Raw genomic sequence first — 17,861 nt, 5'->3', positions numbered from 1 at the left:
ATTATGTTGAGGAATTTTGCTTCAATTTCTATTTTGGTGAGAGTTTTTATCATAAATGGGTGTTGGACTTTGTCAAATGCCTTTTCTGCATCAATTGATAAGATCATGTGGTTTTTGTCTTTTGTTTTATTTATATGGTGGATTACATTAATGGTTTTTCTAATATTAAACCAGCCTTGCATACCTGGTACAAATCCCACTTGGTCGTGGTGGATTATTCTTTTGATATGTTGTTGAATTCTATCGGCTAGAATTTTGTTGAGGATTTTTGCATCTATGTTCATGAGGGATATAGGTCTGTAATTTTCTTTTTTTGTGGTGTCTTTACCTGGTTTTGGTATCAGGGATATGGTGGCTTCATAGAATGAGTTAGGTAGTATTCCGTCATTTTCTATGCTTTGAAATACCGTTAGTAGTAGTGGTGTTAACTCTTCTCTAAAAGTTTGGTAGAACTCTGCAGTAAAGCCATCCGGGCCAGGGCTTCTTTTTTGTTGGGAGTTTTTCTATTACCGTTTCTATCTCTTTTTTTGTTATGGGTCTATTTAGTTGTTCTACTTCTGATTGTGTTAGTTTAGGTAGGTAGTGTTTTTCTAGGAATTCATCCATTTCTTCTAGGTTTGCAAATTTGTTAGAGTACAATTTTTCATAATAATCTGATATGATTCTTTTAATTTCAGTTGGGTCTGTTGTGATGTGGCCCATCTCGTTTCTTTTTAGGGTTATTTGTTTCCTTTCCTGTATTTCTTTAGTCAGTCTGGCCAATGGTTTATCAACTTTGTTAATTTTTTCAAAGAACCAGCTTTTGGCTTTGTTAATTCTTTCAATTGTTTTTCTGTTCTCTAATTCATTTAGTTCAGCTCTAATTTTTATTATTTGTTTTCTTCTGGTGCCTGATGGATTCTTTTGTTGCTCACTTTCTATTTGTTCAAGTTGTAGGGACAGGTCTCTGATTTTGGCTCTTTCTTCTTTTTGTATGTGTGCATTTATTGATATAAATTGGCCTCTGAGCACTGCTTTTGCTGTGTCCCAGACGTTTTGATAGGAAGTGTTTTCATTCTCGTTGCATTCTATGAATTTCTTTATTCCCTCCTTAATGTCTTCTATAACCCAGTCTTTTTTCAGCAGGGTATTGTTCATTTTCCAAGTATTTGATTTCTTTTCCCTAATTTTTCTGTTATTGATCTCCACTTTTATGGCCTTGTGGTCTGAGAAGATGCTTTGTAATATTTCGATGTTTTGGATTCTGCAAAGGTTTGTTTTATGACCTAATATGTGGTCTATTCTAGAGAATGTTCCATGTGCACTAGAAAAAAAAGTATACTTTGCAGCTATTGGGTGGAGTGTTCTGTATAAGTCTATGAGGTCGAGTTGGTTGATTGTAGCAATTAGGTCTTCCATGTCTCTATTGAGCTTCTTACTGGAAGTCCTGTCCTCTGAAAGTGGGGTGTTGAAGTCTCCTACTATAATTGTGGAGGGGTCTATCTCACTTTTCAGTTCTGTTAAAGTTTGTTTTATGTATATTGCAGCCCTGTCATTGGTTGCATAAATATTTAATATGGTTATATCTTCCTGGTCTATTGTCCCTTTAATCATTATGTAGTGTCCTTCTTTATCCTTTGTGGTGGATTTAACTTTAAAGTCTATTTTGTCAGAAATTAATATTGCTACTCCTGCTCTTTTTTGCTTGTTGTTTGCTTGATGTATTTTTTTCCATCCTTTGAGTTTTAGTTTGTTTGTGTCTCTAAGTCTAAGGTGTGTCTCTTATAGGCAGCATATAGACGGATCGTGTTTCTTTATCCAGTCTGAGACTCTTTGTCTCTTTATTGGTGCATTTAGCCCATTTACATTTAGCATAATTATAGAGAAGTAATTTTTTTTAATGTGTTTAGTGCTGTCATTTTGATGCCTTTTTGTGCGTGTTGTTGACAATTTCATTTTTCCACTTACTTTTTTGTGCCGAGATGTTTTTCTTTGTAAATTGTGTGTTCCTCATTTTCGTAGTAGTTGACTTTATGTTTGCTGAGTCGTTATGTTTTTCTTGGTTTTTATTTTGAGTTATAGAGTTGTTATACCTGTTTGTTGTTACCTTAATATTTACCCCTATTTTTCTAAGTAAAAACCTAACTTGTAATGTCCTATATCGCCTTGTTTCCCTCTCCATATGGCAGTTCTATGCCTCCTGTATTTAGTCCCTCTTTTTGATTATTGTGATCTTTTTCATATTGACTTATCAATGATTCCCTGTTTTGAGTGTTTTTTTCTTTTTAAAATTAATCTTAATTTGTTTTTGTGATTTCCCTATTTGAGTTGATATCAGGATGTTCTGTTCTGTGACCTTGTGTTGTGCTGGTATCTGATATTATTGGTTTTCTGAGCAGACAATTTCCTTTAGTATTTCTTGTAGCTTTGGTTTGGTTTTTGCAAATTCTCTAAGCTTGTGTTTATCTGTAAATGTTTTAATTTCTCCTTCATATTTGAGAGAGAGTTTTGCTGGATGTATGATCCTTGGCTGGCAATTTTTCTTCTTCAGTGCTCTGTATATGTCATCCCATTACCTTCTTGACTGCATGGTTTCTGCTGAGTAGTCTGAACTTATTCTTATTGATTCTCCTTTGTAGGAGACCTTTCTTTTATCCCTGGCTGCTTTTAAAATTTTCTCTTTATCTTTGGTTTTGGCAAGTTTGATGATAATATGTCTTGGTGATTTTCTTTTTGGATCAGTCTTATATGGGGCTCAATGAGCATCTTGGATAGATATCCTTTCATCTTTCATGATGTCAGGGAAGTTTTCTGCCAACAGATCTTCAACTATTCTCTCTGTATTTTCTCTTATCCCTCCCTGTTCTGGGATTCCAATCACACTCAAGTTATTCTTCTTGATAGAGTCCCACATGATTCTTATGGTTTCTTCATTTTTTTAAAATTCTTTTATCCAATTTTTTTTTCAGCTATATTGGTGTCAAATCCCTTGTCCTCCAGATCCCCCACCCTGCATTCGAATTGCTTGAGTCTGCTCCTCTGACTTCCTATTGCGTTGTCTAATTCTGTAATTTTACTGTTAATCTTTTGGATTTCTGAATGCTGTCTCTCTATGGATTCTTGCAGCTTATTAATTTTTCCACTATGTTCTTGAATAATCTTTTTGAGTTCTTTAACTGCTTTATCTGTGTGTTCCTTGGCTTTTTCTGTAGATTGCCTTATTTCATTTCTGAGGTCATCCCTGATGTCTTGAAGCATTCTGTAAATTAGTTTTTTATATCCTGCATCTGGCAATTCCAGGATTGTATCTTCATTTGGGAAAGATTTTGATTCTTTAGTTTGGGGAGTTGTAGAAGCAATCATGGCCTGCTTCTTTATGTAGTTTGATATCAACTGCTGTCTTCAAGCCATCACTAAGATATTGTAGTGCTTTATTCTATATTTGCTCACCGAGTCTTATTTTGTTTTCTTTCAATGTACGTAGATGGGCTACTAGATTGCGCTGTCTTGATTGTTGTAGCCCTTGAATCACTTATGTCCTATTACCAGCTGGTTTGTGCTGTTATCAGATATATAAGCCTAAGAGTCCATTCACTATTCTTGAGTAGAATCTGATTTTGGGTCATCAAGTGTGTGGTGCAGACTGTCACCTATCCACCTAGAGAGGTAGTGGTGATAGTTGTGTGCACCAGATTCTAGTAGCAGCAGGGGTTTACACTCCAGGGGGGTCAGGATGCTGACAGGCTTCCCCCAAGTGCCAGTGAGGTAGGTGTGTCTCTATTCCTAAAGCACTTTGGTGGGTGGGCTCTGCAGCTGTACCTTAGGCCCCCAATGCAAGTACCTCTACAGATTGGTAGGTGTCACCCTCCTTAGACCCCTAAGGCAGGAGGCTAGGTGGTCTGGGGGGAGCTTCAGCCCTCAGTTCCCTGTTGTGGGTCAGTGAGGGCTCTGTTGAATATGCAGAGATATCAGACCTGGGAAACTTGTCTTTCCAGTAATCCGCTAAAACAATTACAGTCAGATCCCTTTCAGAATTGCCTTTGCATTATAATAGCCACCTTGTTCCCTGTAGGGATGAAAGCCCAAGACTGTGGATCACATATGTTTGGCTGGAGCTGGTTCTGTATTTTTAGTCCAATTAGGGAAGGATTTTTGGTCCCTGGGTTTTTTGTAGCTGCTTCTCTCAGGCCAGGAGAATGGGCTAGGAAAAGACCAAAAAAGAAAGAAAAAACACAGAGCACTTCACTCTTCGGCTCAGGAAATTCCAATGTTAATGAATCCGCCTGGGAAGGGGAGGGGAGGGTTCAGATAAATAGGAGAGAGTAGCACTCCGGAATATAGACAAAGTTACTTATCTTGCTTGGGATGACTGTTTTATCTGAGATTCCCGAGGGGCGCATCGACTGTGTGCGCTGGCTGGGTAGAGATTGCCCCCGAGGGCCAGGCCCATGTCCTGTGCTTGCACTGTCTCAGAAGCCGTTGTTAGTTCCTCTGCTCCCAGTCCAAAGCCCAGCGCCAAGGTTCCCCAGCTGGGATGCTGCACTCCAGGCTCCAAAACCAGTCGCTGCCTCCTGGTGACTTCTCCTCCTGTCAGCCATGTCCCTGTGCTGCCTGCGTGCACTGGCTGGGCTTCCCCCAGGTCACTTCTGGGGGCTAGGGCTGCGTCCCGTGTTTGCGCCGTCTCAGGATGCCGTGCTCAGCTCCCCTGCACCCAGTCCAAGTCCCAGCGCCAAGGTTTCTTGACTGGGACACTGGCTCCAGGCTCTGAAAACAGTTGCTGCTCCCCCGTAGTTGTTTGTTCTCAGTCTTTGTCACTCAGGTCAACTCTTTAGATCTGTGTTTGATGGTCAGGGTTTGTAGATTGTCATGTACGTGATCGATTCACTTGTTTTTCCGAGTCTTTGTTGCAAGAATCCTGACCGAGAAGAGAGACTGAAACCCAGGAGAGATCCTAGGGGCCTAGAAAACCAATATATTTTATCTTATAACATATTTTCTCATTTGATCCTCATAAAGGGTCTTCTACCTAATTCAGGTGAGAAAACATAGACTCACTTCAAGAACACTTACCAATTATTGTCTACTTATCCCCTTTTGGATCCAAACCATGTTTAAAGAGGCAGTTATGAAACTGATATTTCTACCCTTTAATCCTAACTACAAGAGCTAAAAACCTCTGCACTGGAAGGAAAGAAATCTATGTGATTGGCAGAGTGGGGGTCCTAATACAACCTTGTTTGACTCCAAAATCTGTGCTATAATTTGCATTCCTATATTTTAAGATGGATAATATCATACTGGAGTTAAAGTTGAATTAAAAAAAAAATCATCAACAACAAAATAGCTAGTTTTGCTTTAGGAGCACACTTTCTTTCAAAAATTCTCTTTTCTGCAAATAAATGCATTAATATTTACACTAGGCCTAAGGTTTAAATATTTCTCAACTTCTCCAGTTCTCTTAAAACAGGAGTATGCCGTTCCTTCTATAGAGTGCATTCACTGAAGACCAAGAAGAGATTCCTCTTTGGCAAGGGAATGCAGGCCCCATGCAGTTGTCCCGTATGGTCAGGCTGACTCCCTGTCATCACCATTCATGTCTGTGCGCTGCCAGCCTGAGGGCAGAGGGAGGGTTTTGGTTCAGTGCACATGTTCCATCGGAAACAGTGAAGACATCAGAGATTCTGCATTTAAACGAGGTGGTGAACTTTTGGAAACTATGAGCAGTATCATAGTAGCTACTGTACATTTTGAATTGGGTCAGGGCAGGTGAGACCTTAGACCTCCCCACCTCCTGTTCGAGTGACAGTTTTTCTCAAGAGAAGATTTCAGTCCATTATACAGAAAACTTGGCACTGTACCGAGGAGTCCTTACGGCAGTCTAAGCTATGCTCTAGAGTTAGCTGGGACTTTTGAGGGCTGGATATCTAAGCTCTGGAATCTTATCTCCAAAGGTAGACACTATGAATTCTTTCCCTCCCTGTACACTCATGGAGAGCTAGAGTTTATTGCTCCTCCCCCATGAATCTGGGTTGGTTAGTGACTGCTTTGACCATCAGAATATGGCAGAAGCAATGCTGCAGAAATTCTGGACCTATCTTTTAAATGGATTGGCAGTTTCCACTTCCTTTCCCTTGGAGTCCTCAGTTGCCATGTATTAAGTCCAGGCTACTTTGCTGAAGAGAAAGGCCACTGAGATGTCATACACGTCAGTGAAGAAGGCTTCTTGTATGTCCAGCCCAGTCCAGCTTTCCTATGAATCCAGACCCCCAATATCCTACTGCAATCACCCTGCTAAGTCCAGTCATCTCCAGAACTGGTGAGAAGACCATATATGGTTATTTTAAGTCCTTAAATTTGGGGTGTTTTTTTATACAGCAATAAGTAACCAGAACATAAGCTTGGCTTACCTCCAACTACCAAAACCCAAACGTGGTAAGCTTTGTAAAAGAGAACCAGACTCAGGACATGAGCTCCCAACATGCCCATCCTCCAGAATTGCTGGCATAAGGGGGCAGCCCATGGCATGGACAGGTGTCCTGGCTTCACGAAGCCCCTGAAATGGGCATAGGACACCAGGGCCCAGGACAGTGAGGGCCAGGAGAACACGGCACTCACACCTGGAAGGGAAGTGGACAGACAACAGTATTCCCTCAATGTTTCAAATCAACAGCACCACATAAAGATTCATTCGCTAAGTTTCTTCTGTGGGACACTTAACCTCTTATTAAAACCTGACTTCACATGGAGTGTCCCTAACCAACCACATTCACCTGTGGAAACATAATAGCTCTGTGTACAAATATACATGTGTGTGTACAGAGAGAAGTGGGAACTACTGTATGATGCAGTAGATACTCTTTCCCAACAAATTAGCTGTGCACTTTTTTCTATGCCTTTAGAAAAAATTCCAAGTCACTGATCCTCTAAGCCCTCTGATTAATGGTGTATTTATAACTAGGCAGATCATATAGCCTCCTGAACATGGTATTTGTCATGGCTTGAATTGTGTCCCTCCAAAATATGTGTCAACTTGGTTAGGCCATGATCCCTGGTATTGTGTGGTTGTCCTCCATTTTGTGATCTGATGTAATTATCCTATGTGTTGTAAATCCTAGCCTCTATGCCTGTGGTTATGATCCTATTTGGGAGTGAGGTGTCCATTATGTTAACAAGACAAGACACAATCTACAGGATTAGGTTGTATCTTGAGTCAATCTCTTTTGAGATATAAAAGAGAGAAATGAGCAGGAAGGGGTGCGACCTCATTACCACCAAGCAAGGATAGCCAGGAGCAGAGAGAATCTTTTGGACCTAGAGTTCCTGTGCTGAGAAACTTCCAGATCCAGGGGAAGGCTGATGACAAGGACCTTTCCCCAGAGCCCAGAGAGAGAGAAAGCCTTCCCATGGAGCTGGTACCCTGAATTCTGACTAGTAAAAGCCTAGATTGCCTTGAAGAGACCAATGCCAGAATTATGGACATCAAAGACAATTCTGGTGAGGGCTCAGAAGGAAGTGAGGACAGCCGTAACTCCAGAGACGACACAGACAGCAAGACGCAGCAGCAGAGGAACACCAGGAGCAGAAACAAGAGACCTGCGAGGCGGCATGGGGGTCAACCCATGGAGCAAGAGAGCTGAATGCCTTCCAGTGAGGTTTACTGGCAGAGTGGGGTGCGTCTAGGTACTTATCGGTAGAGCTAAAGAGCTTTCGAGCATTTTCCTGAGCAGCACAGAAGTTGGACCGGCCCAAGAGGACTGAGGGGCCAAGGGGCAGAGAGGCCAAGGAATCAGGAAGCAGAAGCTAAAGAGACAAGGAGAGCTGGAAACAGAGCTTCCTTGGTCTCAAAGGGTAGGGCCACAACCTCTGAGGTCTCAAAGGGTACAGCCTGCTGGTTCTCAAAGGGTGAGGCCATGCATGGCCTCCTAGATTTCAAAGAATCAGATTTTCACCAATTTGGTTCTGGAGTGTGGGGCTAACCTTTCACAAGTACCAGAAGGATGGGGCCAGATCTGCTGCCTAAAACTGAGGGGGTGGGGCTGCCATGCCCAATGGGCAGAGAATGGGAACTGCCAGGGCCAAGGGAGTGGGGTTGCCACTCAGACAGACTAGGAGAATGGGGCCACCCAAAGCCAAGGGAGCAGAGTTGCCATCCCAGTGGGCCTAGAAGGTGGAGATTAAGCCCAGCGCCAAGGAGCGTCCACTTAGAATCCAGAAAGCATGGCCAACATTCACAGTCTGGAGGGCAGAGCCATTGCCTAGATGGTCTCAGAGAACAGAGGACTATTTTCAGTCCTTGAGAGCTAATGTATATTGTTCTGCCAGGTTTTTGACTTGCTTGGTGTCCATTATTGCTTTTTTTTTCCTCCAATTTCTCCCATTTGTAATTGAAATGTCTACCTTGTGCCTATTCCACCACTGTACTTTGGAAGCAGAGAAGTTGTATGACGAGGAATTTTGCCACAGGATGCAATTTAGACTTGAAGTTGATATAAGACTTTTGGGAAGATATGATGGGGTGGAAGTGTTTTATATGTGGCAAGGACATGAATTTTTGGTAGAATGTTGTGGATTGAACTATGTCCCCCCAAAATATGTGTCAACTTGGCTAGGCCATGAGACCCAGTATTGCGTGGTTGTCCTCCATTTTGTGATCTGATGTGATTATCCTATGTGTCATAAATCCTAACCTCTGTGCCTGTGGTTATGATCCTATTTGGGAGCGAGCTGTCTCTTATTTAATGAGACAGGACACAATCTACAGGATTGGATTATATTGAGTCAATCTCTTTTGAGATACTAAAGAGAGAAGCGTGCAGAGGGAGGGGGACCTCATTTCCACCAAGCAAGAAGAGCCAGGAGCAGAGTGCATCCTTTGGACCTTGGGTCCCTGTGATGAGAAACTCCTAGACCCAGGGGAAGACTGATGACAATGACCGTACCCCAGAGCCGACAGAGAGAGAAAGCCTTCTCATGGAGCTGGAACCCTGAATTTGGACTTCTAGCTTCCTGAAATGTGACACAATAAATTTCTCTTTCTTAAAAGCATTCACTTGTGGTATTTCTGTTGTAGCAACACTAGATAACTAAGACAGTATTATATCCCAAATGTACTGTATTATTCAATCCATATGAAGGAGATTGAATAAATGAAATAAAACCAGAATATCAAATTGTATTTGGTGCTTTGATAAACATGGATAGAGGTGCAATAGAGTCACACTTTTTAAGCTTCATACTTAAGCAAATACAAATGTGGACACTCGGCCAACAGAGAAGAGAATAGAAGAGATAAGGAAGGGATGGGAAGTAAGAACAAGGGAAGGGAGAAGAGGAGAGAGGAAGGAAATGAGGTGCAGGGGTAAAGAAGAGAAGGGAGAAAAATAAGACAAGCAAGAAGCAATTGAAGAAAAGAATGCGTGAGAGCTGGAAACGTTTCTAGGGCCTAAACTGTTTTCAGTTTCCACATGGTTCTTGAGGTGTAAGCCTTCGGCTGAGTTAAGAGTTAGTCTAGTGTAAAGATACAGGAAAAACTGCTGCGTTCACCTTAGAGAGAACCAGGATGTGACAACTTCCCAAGGTATTTTCAAGGGTAATTGCAGCTATATACACTTTCTATCCTGTGGACTGACTTCAGAACCTAAACTCCATGAAAAAAGCAATTCTTTGTGTGCTAAACACCTCCCAAAAAGCCAGTTTTAAACATTATAGTGTGCTACTGAGCTGTTTGTTGTTATCAATTGTCGAGTAGATTCTGACTCACGGTAACTCCATGTATGCAGAATAGAACTGTCCCATAGAGCTTTCAAGGCTGTGACCTTTTGGAAACAGATTGGTAGGCCTCTGTTCCAAGGTACCTCTGGGTGGGTTCCAACTGTCAACCTTCAGCTAGTAATCAAGTGCTTAATCATTTGCACCACCCAGGGACACCCTTAATTCTGCTAAGCAGGGAGAATCTTAGGTTGGGTTTTTCTGAATAAGGAATGTGTTTCTTTCCCCCTCAGAAAGTTGGTCAGACTGGGCTCCATGGTGAAAGTCACTCACTTGGCACAGTATCTGTGAAGTCAGAGGCTAGAAAAACATATGTTTGAGGCAACAGGTGGGGCCTGGTCTGAAGCAGGGCTTCCAACAGCCGGAGGGCCGACAGGTCAGCCTCCTGCAGCAGCAGTTGGCCTGGGGGGGCCTCCCATTTCTTTGACACAGCGGCTGATGCAGCATCCCCGTGCCTACAGAAAAGCAATGGGCTCCATGATACTGAGCCGGACTGCAAACAGCTTCAACAGGACATCCTCCTTTTCCTGTCTTATCATTGAGAGAATATAACATACTTAAAATAATTTATGAATATGCTAGATTCCACAGGCATCAACTAGGCTGTCACCAAGCTCCTACTCCAAACTGAAGACTTCAATTCCAATGGAAGTGTCCTAAAGTCACGGAGCAGTGAGTAATCCCCCTCAGCAGGATAGAGCCAGTGGGCCCACACTCTACTCAATCTTGGAAGAGGTGGGGGAGGGGCAAGCTGGGAGGCTAGACTGGACAGGTTTGGTGGGGGCTCCTTCCAATCTGGAGCTGCAGGGAGCACAGGAACCCAGACTGATAACCCTACAGGGTTTGGTACCAACACGCTTCCCTCACCTCTGGACCTCTTTGGGTTTAGGATTAATTCATTCAACAAATGTGGGTTTCAAGGTACTGACTGTAGTGATCTCTGTAGAGGATAAAGAGATGAAAAAACCCAGTCCTTGTTTTCATACAATGTAGAACTTTGTATGCCAACTGGGCCATGCGGAAGGGCAGAACGTAAAAGGAGAAGAGTATGGAGGCTTAACTGGACAATGGCAAGACCTAAGGTAGTTGGAGTATAATGTGTAGGTGGAGGAGATGACATGTTCCCGGTAAGGTACTTTAAACTTACTGTCATTGAATCAATTCTGACTCAGAGTAGCCCTATAGGACAGAGTAGAACTTCTCTGTAGGGTTTCCAAGGCTATAATCTTTACGGAAGCAGACTGCTACATCTTTCTCCCATGGAGCTGCTAGTGGGTTCGAACCTCTGAGCTTCCGGTTAGCAGCCAAGTGCTTAACCACTATACCACCAGGGCTCCTTAACAAGGTACTTTAGGCCCTGAATTTCAGAATAATGGGTTTGTATTTTGCTTTAGAACAATGGATTTGGTAGAGGTATGTGTGCTGTTTAGGAATATGAGATGAATTTGTGTGTGTGTACAGGAGATAAGAATAATCAAGAAGAAAGCTAATATAATAATTCAAGCAACAACTACAAAGCTTTGAGTCAGGGAGGATTACTACAAATGGAAAGAAAGGAGCAGATGCAGGAAATATTGGGGGAAGGAGATTAGGACTTGATGACTGGTAAGGGGAGATGGAGAAGAGTTACAGGTGGCTCTGAGGTTTTAAGTTTAAAGGTTTAGAAAATGGTGATGCTACTGACAGAAATAAGCGAGTTGAGGGAGTGCTGAATTGGTGAGGGAGAGTACGAATTTCCTTCAGAAGTGAGGAACCTGAGGGTTACACCAACATAGAGAGGTTTGGAGCTTTGATGATGAATTAAGACTCACTGACAGAGAGGCAATAGTAGTAGTGGAGGGAGTGGACATGGCTAGAGGTGACAGTGAGGAGACAGCACAAGGCCAAGGACAGAAGCTGGGAGAATATTCATAATTACGAAACTGGGTAAGTGAAAACAGCAAAAAGTGGTTGGAGGTAAAGAACCGGGCAGTAAGGAGTTGTAAGTGTTGAGTTACTGCACGGCAGTAAGTTTTGAAAAGGATGGAGTGCTGAAATAAGGTTGAAGCTGATGAAGAATAACAAGAGCCTACTGGGTTTGGAGTTGGCCAATTGTGACCTTCAAGTCTTAGGTTAAGAAGGCATATCATAAGGAGGTAAGTCTTGCAGAGGTGGTAAGCAGGAAACAGAGAAGACTCTTAAGAATTGTGTAGAACAGGCTGCCTGGGGCCTTAGTGGATCCATTAGCTCACCCCAGTTGGGATCTAGAGTCTAGGAAAAGGATTCAAATCCAGGAGAGAGAAGTTAGGAAATATTATTTCATTCTCTTTACTATAAAACAATCCTAGAAATATTTTTCTGGTGCTCTCATTTTAGGAGAGCTGTCTAGAAGGTAACATGGACTACCACTTCACACAATCTGAAGAGTCAGTAGAATATATGCTGACATTTGCATATGAGAATGATACCACTCTTCAGACACACTCAGGACTCTGTGGACTTCGCGTTTCAACAATTTTCTCCCTCATCCATCAGTCTTCTCCCTTGGTCTACTCCTCAGCAAGTACAAGGCTAATTACTACACTGGATTTGAATTGCTGATCTTTTGGTTAGCAGCTGCAGCTCTTAACCACTGTGCCACCAGGGCTTCAGAGAATGGATAGTACAAAAAACCAAAGCACTGCCTTTGAATCTATTCCGACTCATAGTGACCCTATAGGACAGAGTAGAACTGCCCCATAGAGTTTCCAAGGAGTGCCTAGGGGATTTGAACTGTTGACCTTTTAGTTAGCAGCCATAGCACTTAACCACTACACCCTCAGGGTTTCCAAATGGATAGTAGTGCCTAAAAAATCCATTTGGGATTGTAAATTTCTTTGCCTTGTACAAGTTGAAAAATTGGAAGATATTTAAATTTGTCAACTACTGACTCAGAGATGGATACAACTCTAAGGTCACCGTAGTGAACCTCCCTAGAGACTCTGACTCTACAGAGGACAAGCTTGACTCTGACTCTACAGAGGACGAGCTTGACGTTTCTACATCCAGAGCAGAAGCGGTGTGCTGACACCTTACTTATGGCACTGATGGCCTAGCAAAGATTCTTAAGGAAAACAATTTCCTTTTTTCATGATTTGGAATCCTGGAAGCAGTTGACTTCTTACTGAGTCTTTGAAGCCATGATTTTTGACACAACCTTACTGTTAAAAAAAAAAATACCAACAACTACATCTACCCTGAGACCAGAAGAACTAGGTGGTGCCCAGCTGTCACTACTGACCATTCTGATCAGGGCGACAATAGAAGTACCCTGATAGAATGGGAGAAAAAAACATGGAACAGAAGCTCAAATTCCTTAAAAAAAAAAAAAAAAAATTTACTGGGTCAGTTGAGATTGGAGGGCTCCTAGCCTGTGAGGTCACCTTTTAGCTAAATAACAGATTGGGTCACAAAATAAAGACTATCACTTGTGAGTACTGTGTTTCTTTAAAAAATTATCTATATGAGACCAAACGATCAGCAATTACTTAAAGACAAAGATGAGAATGTAAGGGGACAGGGAAACTATATGAATGGAACAGCCAAAATGGAAATACTGAGTACTGTGAAGATGTAACCAATGTTGCTGAACAATCTGTGTAGAAATTGTTGAATGGAAACCGAAACTGCTGTGTACACCTTCACTGAAAACATAATAAAGTATTATTAAAAAAAAAAAAAAAAATGAAGCCAAAAAAGGTAAACATAAGGGTAGGTATCGTTTTCCTTTCACTCTTGAGTCATTTGTCCTCAATTGATGATAGTTCCCTTTTCCTATCCACCCAGAAGTCTTCATTTGTTCAATGTGCCTTTTTAGTGAGTTTTTACCACTTGTTAGAGACTACAGAAAAAGCAAGAGAAATTAAAGATGTTCTCTAGGAACCTAAGATCCAGCTGTAGAGAGAAAGCATACACATGTGAAAAGTTTAAGTAGGAAGAAAAAAGTATCAGAACGAGCTGCTTGGGTGGGTGGGATCAAAGTCCCTGGGGGGAAAGAATAGCATGGTCAGGGAAAGCTCCCTGAAAAAAGAGGGATGGACAAGCTTTGGATAGGTAGACAGGAGAGCATCTAAGAAGAAGGAAAGCATAAGTGAGTGTGGCTGGGTCGAGGGGATAAAGAAGCAGATTGTTGAATGGCTGGTCCATTTCTGTGAACAGTGAAAATCTGAGCGAGATGTAAGGCTGGGGCCAGGAGAAAAAGGCTCAGTGGTTAAAGCCATCCATTGCTAACTGAAAGGTTGACGGTTCCAAGCCATCAGCGGCTCTGAGGGAGAAAGATTTGGCAGTCTGCTTCTGAAGAGATTTATAGCTTTGGAAACTCTCCCGGATTGCTATGAGTCAGAATTGATTCGACAGCAGTGGTAAGGTTTTGTTGAGTAATTGGATTTTCCTTGTAAGAAATGGAGAACCAATGAGAATGTGACTAACCTGGTTCCAGTGTATGGGACCTATTACAGAAGGAAGAATACAGGCTGAGACCACCGGGAGGCTATTGGGTAGCCCAGGTGAAAGATGGAAAGTGGTGGGGGTGAGAAGTGAGAATGGAAAGTAAGAGGCATTTGATTGGTCACTGACAACTGTTAGATTTGTCCCCTAAATCTGTCCTCATGGTCTCTGCCTTATTTTGGGCCCTTATCATCTCTTGTCTGGATTTCTGGCTGGCTTCCTGGCCTCTGGTCTGTCCCTACTCCTTTCCATTTCCTTTACTCTATCTGGAGTGTTCTAAGGCCCAAATTGGGCTGTTATTACTCCTTTGCTTAAATCCTTCTTAGGCGTCTTTAATGCCTGGAGGATAAAATCCGAATTCTTTAACCTAGCATAAAAGTACCTTCACAATCATGCCCAATTTACCTTCTACCACATTCCTCTCATCTAGAAAATTCTTTCCCTATGCTCACAGTATAAAAACTTCTCAAAATTTCCCAAACACACTCGTTTCTGTCATGTGTTTTATGCTGTTCCATAAGCCGCTGTTGTTTCCGGTGTCAGAAACGTCTCTCCCATTCTCATGCTTATTAAAATCCAGCTCATCCTTCAAGCCTTGGCTCAAGAGCTCAGCTACCAGGACTAGACTCTGTGCAATGGTTCTCCAATTTAAGTGTGCATCAGAATCACCTGGATGGCTGTCATTTTTGTTTGTTTTGTTTTTTATAGTTTATTTTATTTGTCATTATTTTGAGAATATACACAGCAAAACATACATCAATTCAACAGTTTCCACATGTACAATTCAGCGACATTGATTGCATTCTTCCAGTTGTTAAACCATTCTCACCCTCCTTTTCTGAGATGTTCCTCCCCTATTAACATAAACCTACTGCCCCCTAGATTTCCTCTCTAACATTTTGGGCTGCTGTTACCAATTTGATGCTATGTAGATAGTTCTTAAAAGAGCACAATGCTCTTTGGTAGGCCTTCTTTACAAGTTAAGCTAAATTACTCTTTTTTTAAAGAAGACTTCAGGGGACATTTTGGTTTAAGGCTTAAAGATTATCTCTGGACAATATTTTGGGGGTTTGTACAGCTTCTACAGCTCCAGAAAGTCTGCAGTCCTTGAGAATTTGAAATTCTTTTCTGCATTCTCCCCTCTTAGTCAGGATGCTGCTATGGAATCTTTGATCAAACTGTTTGGTAATGGTAGCCGGGCACCATCCAGCTCTGGTCTTATGGCAAAGGAGGCAGTTGTTCATGGAGGTAATTAGCCACGCATTCCATATCCTCCTCCTATTCCTAACTCTCCTTCCTCCGTTGCTACAGGTGAATACAGACCAATTGTGTCCTGGATGGCGGCTTGCAAGCTTTTAAGATCCCAGGCACTACACAACAAACTAGGAGGTAGAACAGAAGCACTAAACATGTTATGAGGCCAATTAACTGGGCTGTCCCATGAAATCATGACCCTAAATCCCCAAACCAAGCAACCGTGAGGTGTTTGGTTGTACATAAGTAGCCTCAACAGCTACTGTTTTTTTTTTTTTTTTTGGTCATTGTTGTAAATATATCTATCACACAACTTTTGCCAATTCAACTTTTTACAGGTGTACAATATATTGACAGCATTTACAATAGTATGTGCAACTCTACCTTTAATCAACATGATTTTTCCATCACTGTCACTGTCCCGCTTTTGCCCTTCTACTACCAAACTAATAAACCGGTCTCTATACATTTGCCTTTTACATACGTGAGGTCATACAATATATGTCCCTTTGTGATTGACTTATCTCACTCAGCATAATCTTCAAACTCTGTCCGTATTGTAGCATGTATCAAGACTTCATTTTACTGGCTGAACAGTTTTCCATAGTACGTATGTACCACATTTTGTTAATCCGTTCATCTGCTCATGGTCATTTAGGTTCTTTCCACCTTTTGATAACTGTGAATAGTGCTGCAATGAACACTGGGGTACTAGTCTCTGCTTTCAAGTCTTTACCTAGCAGTGGAATTTCTGGGTCATATGGTAGTACTATTTTTAGTTTTTTGAGGAATTACCAAACTGTTTTCCACAACAGCTGTACCATTTTGCATTCCCATCTGCAATGGACAAAGGTTCCAACTTCCTCACATCTTCACCAACATTTTTTTTTTTTATCAGAGCCATCCTAGTGGCAGTGAAATGGTATCTCATTGTGGTTTTGATTTACATCTCTCTGATGCCTAATGATGTTGAGCATCTTTTCATGTGTAGATGGCCATTTGAATATTCTCTTTGGTAAAATGTCTATTCAAGTCTTTTGCCCATTTTATGACTGGGTTGTCTGTTGTTAAACTGTCAAAGTTTTATATACATTTTGGTTGGGGTTAGGGTTATATCGGATATATGGTTTCCAAAGATATTCTCCCCACAGGTAGCTTGTCTTTTCACTTTTTTGGAAAGTCTTTGATGAACAAAAGTTTTTAATTTTCATGAGGCCCCATTTATTTATTTTGCCTTTCACTCTTTGCACTTTTATTATTACATTAGATTATTGTTAAAAGCTACGCCCAACAGAGTTGCTCCCGCATGTTCTTGTAAGAATTTTAGGTTTTTGTTTGCACATTTAGATCTGTCTTAGTCATCTAGTGCTGCTGCAACAGAAATACCACAAGTGGATAGCTTTGACAAAGAGAAATCTATTCTCTCATAGTTTAGGAGGCTTGAAGTCCGAATTCAGGGTGCCAGCTCTAGCAGAAGACTCTCTCTCTCTCTGTTGGCTCTGGGGGAAGGTCCTTGTCACCAACCTTCTCCTGGTCTAGGAGCTTTTCACACAGGGGCCCCAGGTCCAAAGGACACATTCTGCTCCTGGTGCTTCTTTCTTGGTGGTACGAGGTCCCTCTCCTCTATTTCTGCTCAATTCTCTTTTATAGCTCAGAAGAGACTGACTCAAGATACAACCTAATCCTGTAGATTGTATCCTGCCTCATTAACATCATAGAGGCTAGGATTTATAACACATAAGTAATTACATCAGATCACAAAATGAAGGGCAACCATACAATACTGGGAATCATGGCCTAGCCAAGTTGACACATTTGGGGGGGGTCATAATTCAATCCATAACAACGTCATTCAACAATTTTGAATTTGTTTTTGTGTATGGTGTGAGGCATGGGTTCTGTTTCATTTTTCTGCATGTAAAAATCCAATTTTCCCAACACCATTTATTGAAGAAACTCTTCTTTCCCCGTCGAATAGACTTAACACCCCTGTCAAAAATCAGTTGGCCATAGATGTGTAGATTTATTTCTGGACTCTCAGTTCTATTGCATTGGTCTATGTGTCTCTTGTCATTCCAGTAACAGGCTGTTTTGATTACTGTAGCTGTGTAATACATTTTAAAATCAGGAAGTATGAGTCCTCCTAATTTTTCTTCTCTTTCTATGTTGCTTTAGGTATTTGGGGCCTCTTGCTATTCCATATAAAGTTGAGGATTGGTTTTTCCATTTCTGTAAAGAAGGCTGTCAGAATTTTGATCAGGATTGCACTGAATCTACAGATCACTTTGGGTAGTACAGACATCTTAATAATACTGTCATGGATTGAATTGTGTCCCCCCAAAACATCTGTCAACTTGGCTAGGCCATGCTTCCCGCTATTGTGTGATTGTCCACCA

The 17,861-nt window shown here is 41.6% G+C and overlaps 1 protein-coding gene across 1 annotated transcript in view; it reads right to left on the bottom strand.

The window, feature by feature from the left end:
- XKR5 (XK related 5) overlaps positions 1-17,861 on the bottom strand; it is a 42,230-nt gene that overhangs the window by 16,396 nt on the left and 7,973 nt on the right. Inside the window, 2 exon segments of the mRNA XM_064294927.1 lie at positions 6,387-6,596; positions 10,021-10,202. Coding sequence (XP_064150997.1) covers positions 6,387-6,596; positions 10,021-10,202 — 392 coding nt within the window.

This window comes from Loxodonta africana, chromosome 12 (assembly GCF_030014295.1).
Source record: "Loxodonta africana isolate mLoxAfr1 chromosome 12, mLoxAfr1.hap2, whole genome shotgun sequence".
Taxonomy (NCBI): domain Eukaryota; kingdom Metazoa; phylum Chordata; class Mammalia; order Proboscidea; family Elephantidae; genus Loxodonta; species Loxodonta africana.
Note: the sequence above shows the minus strand (reverse complement) of the source record. Positions and strands in the feature narration are given on the sequence as shown.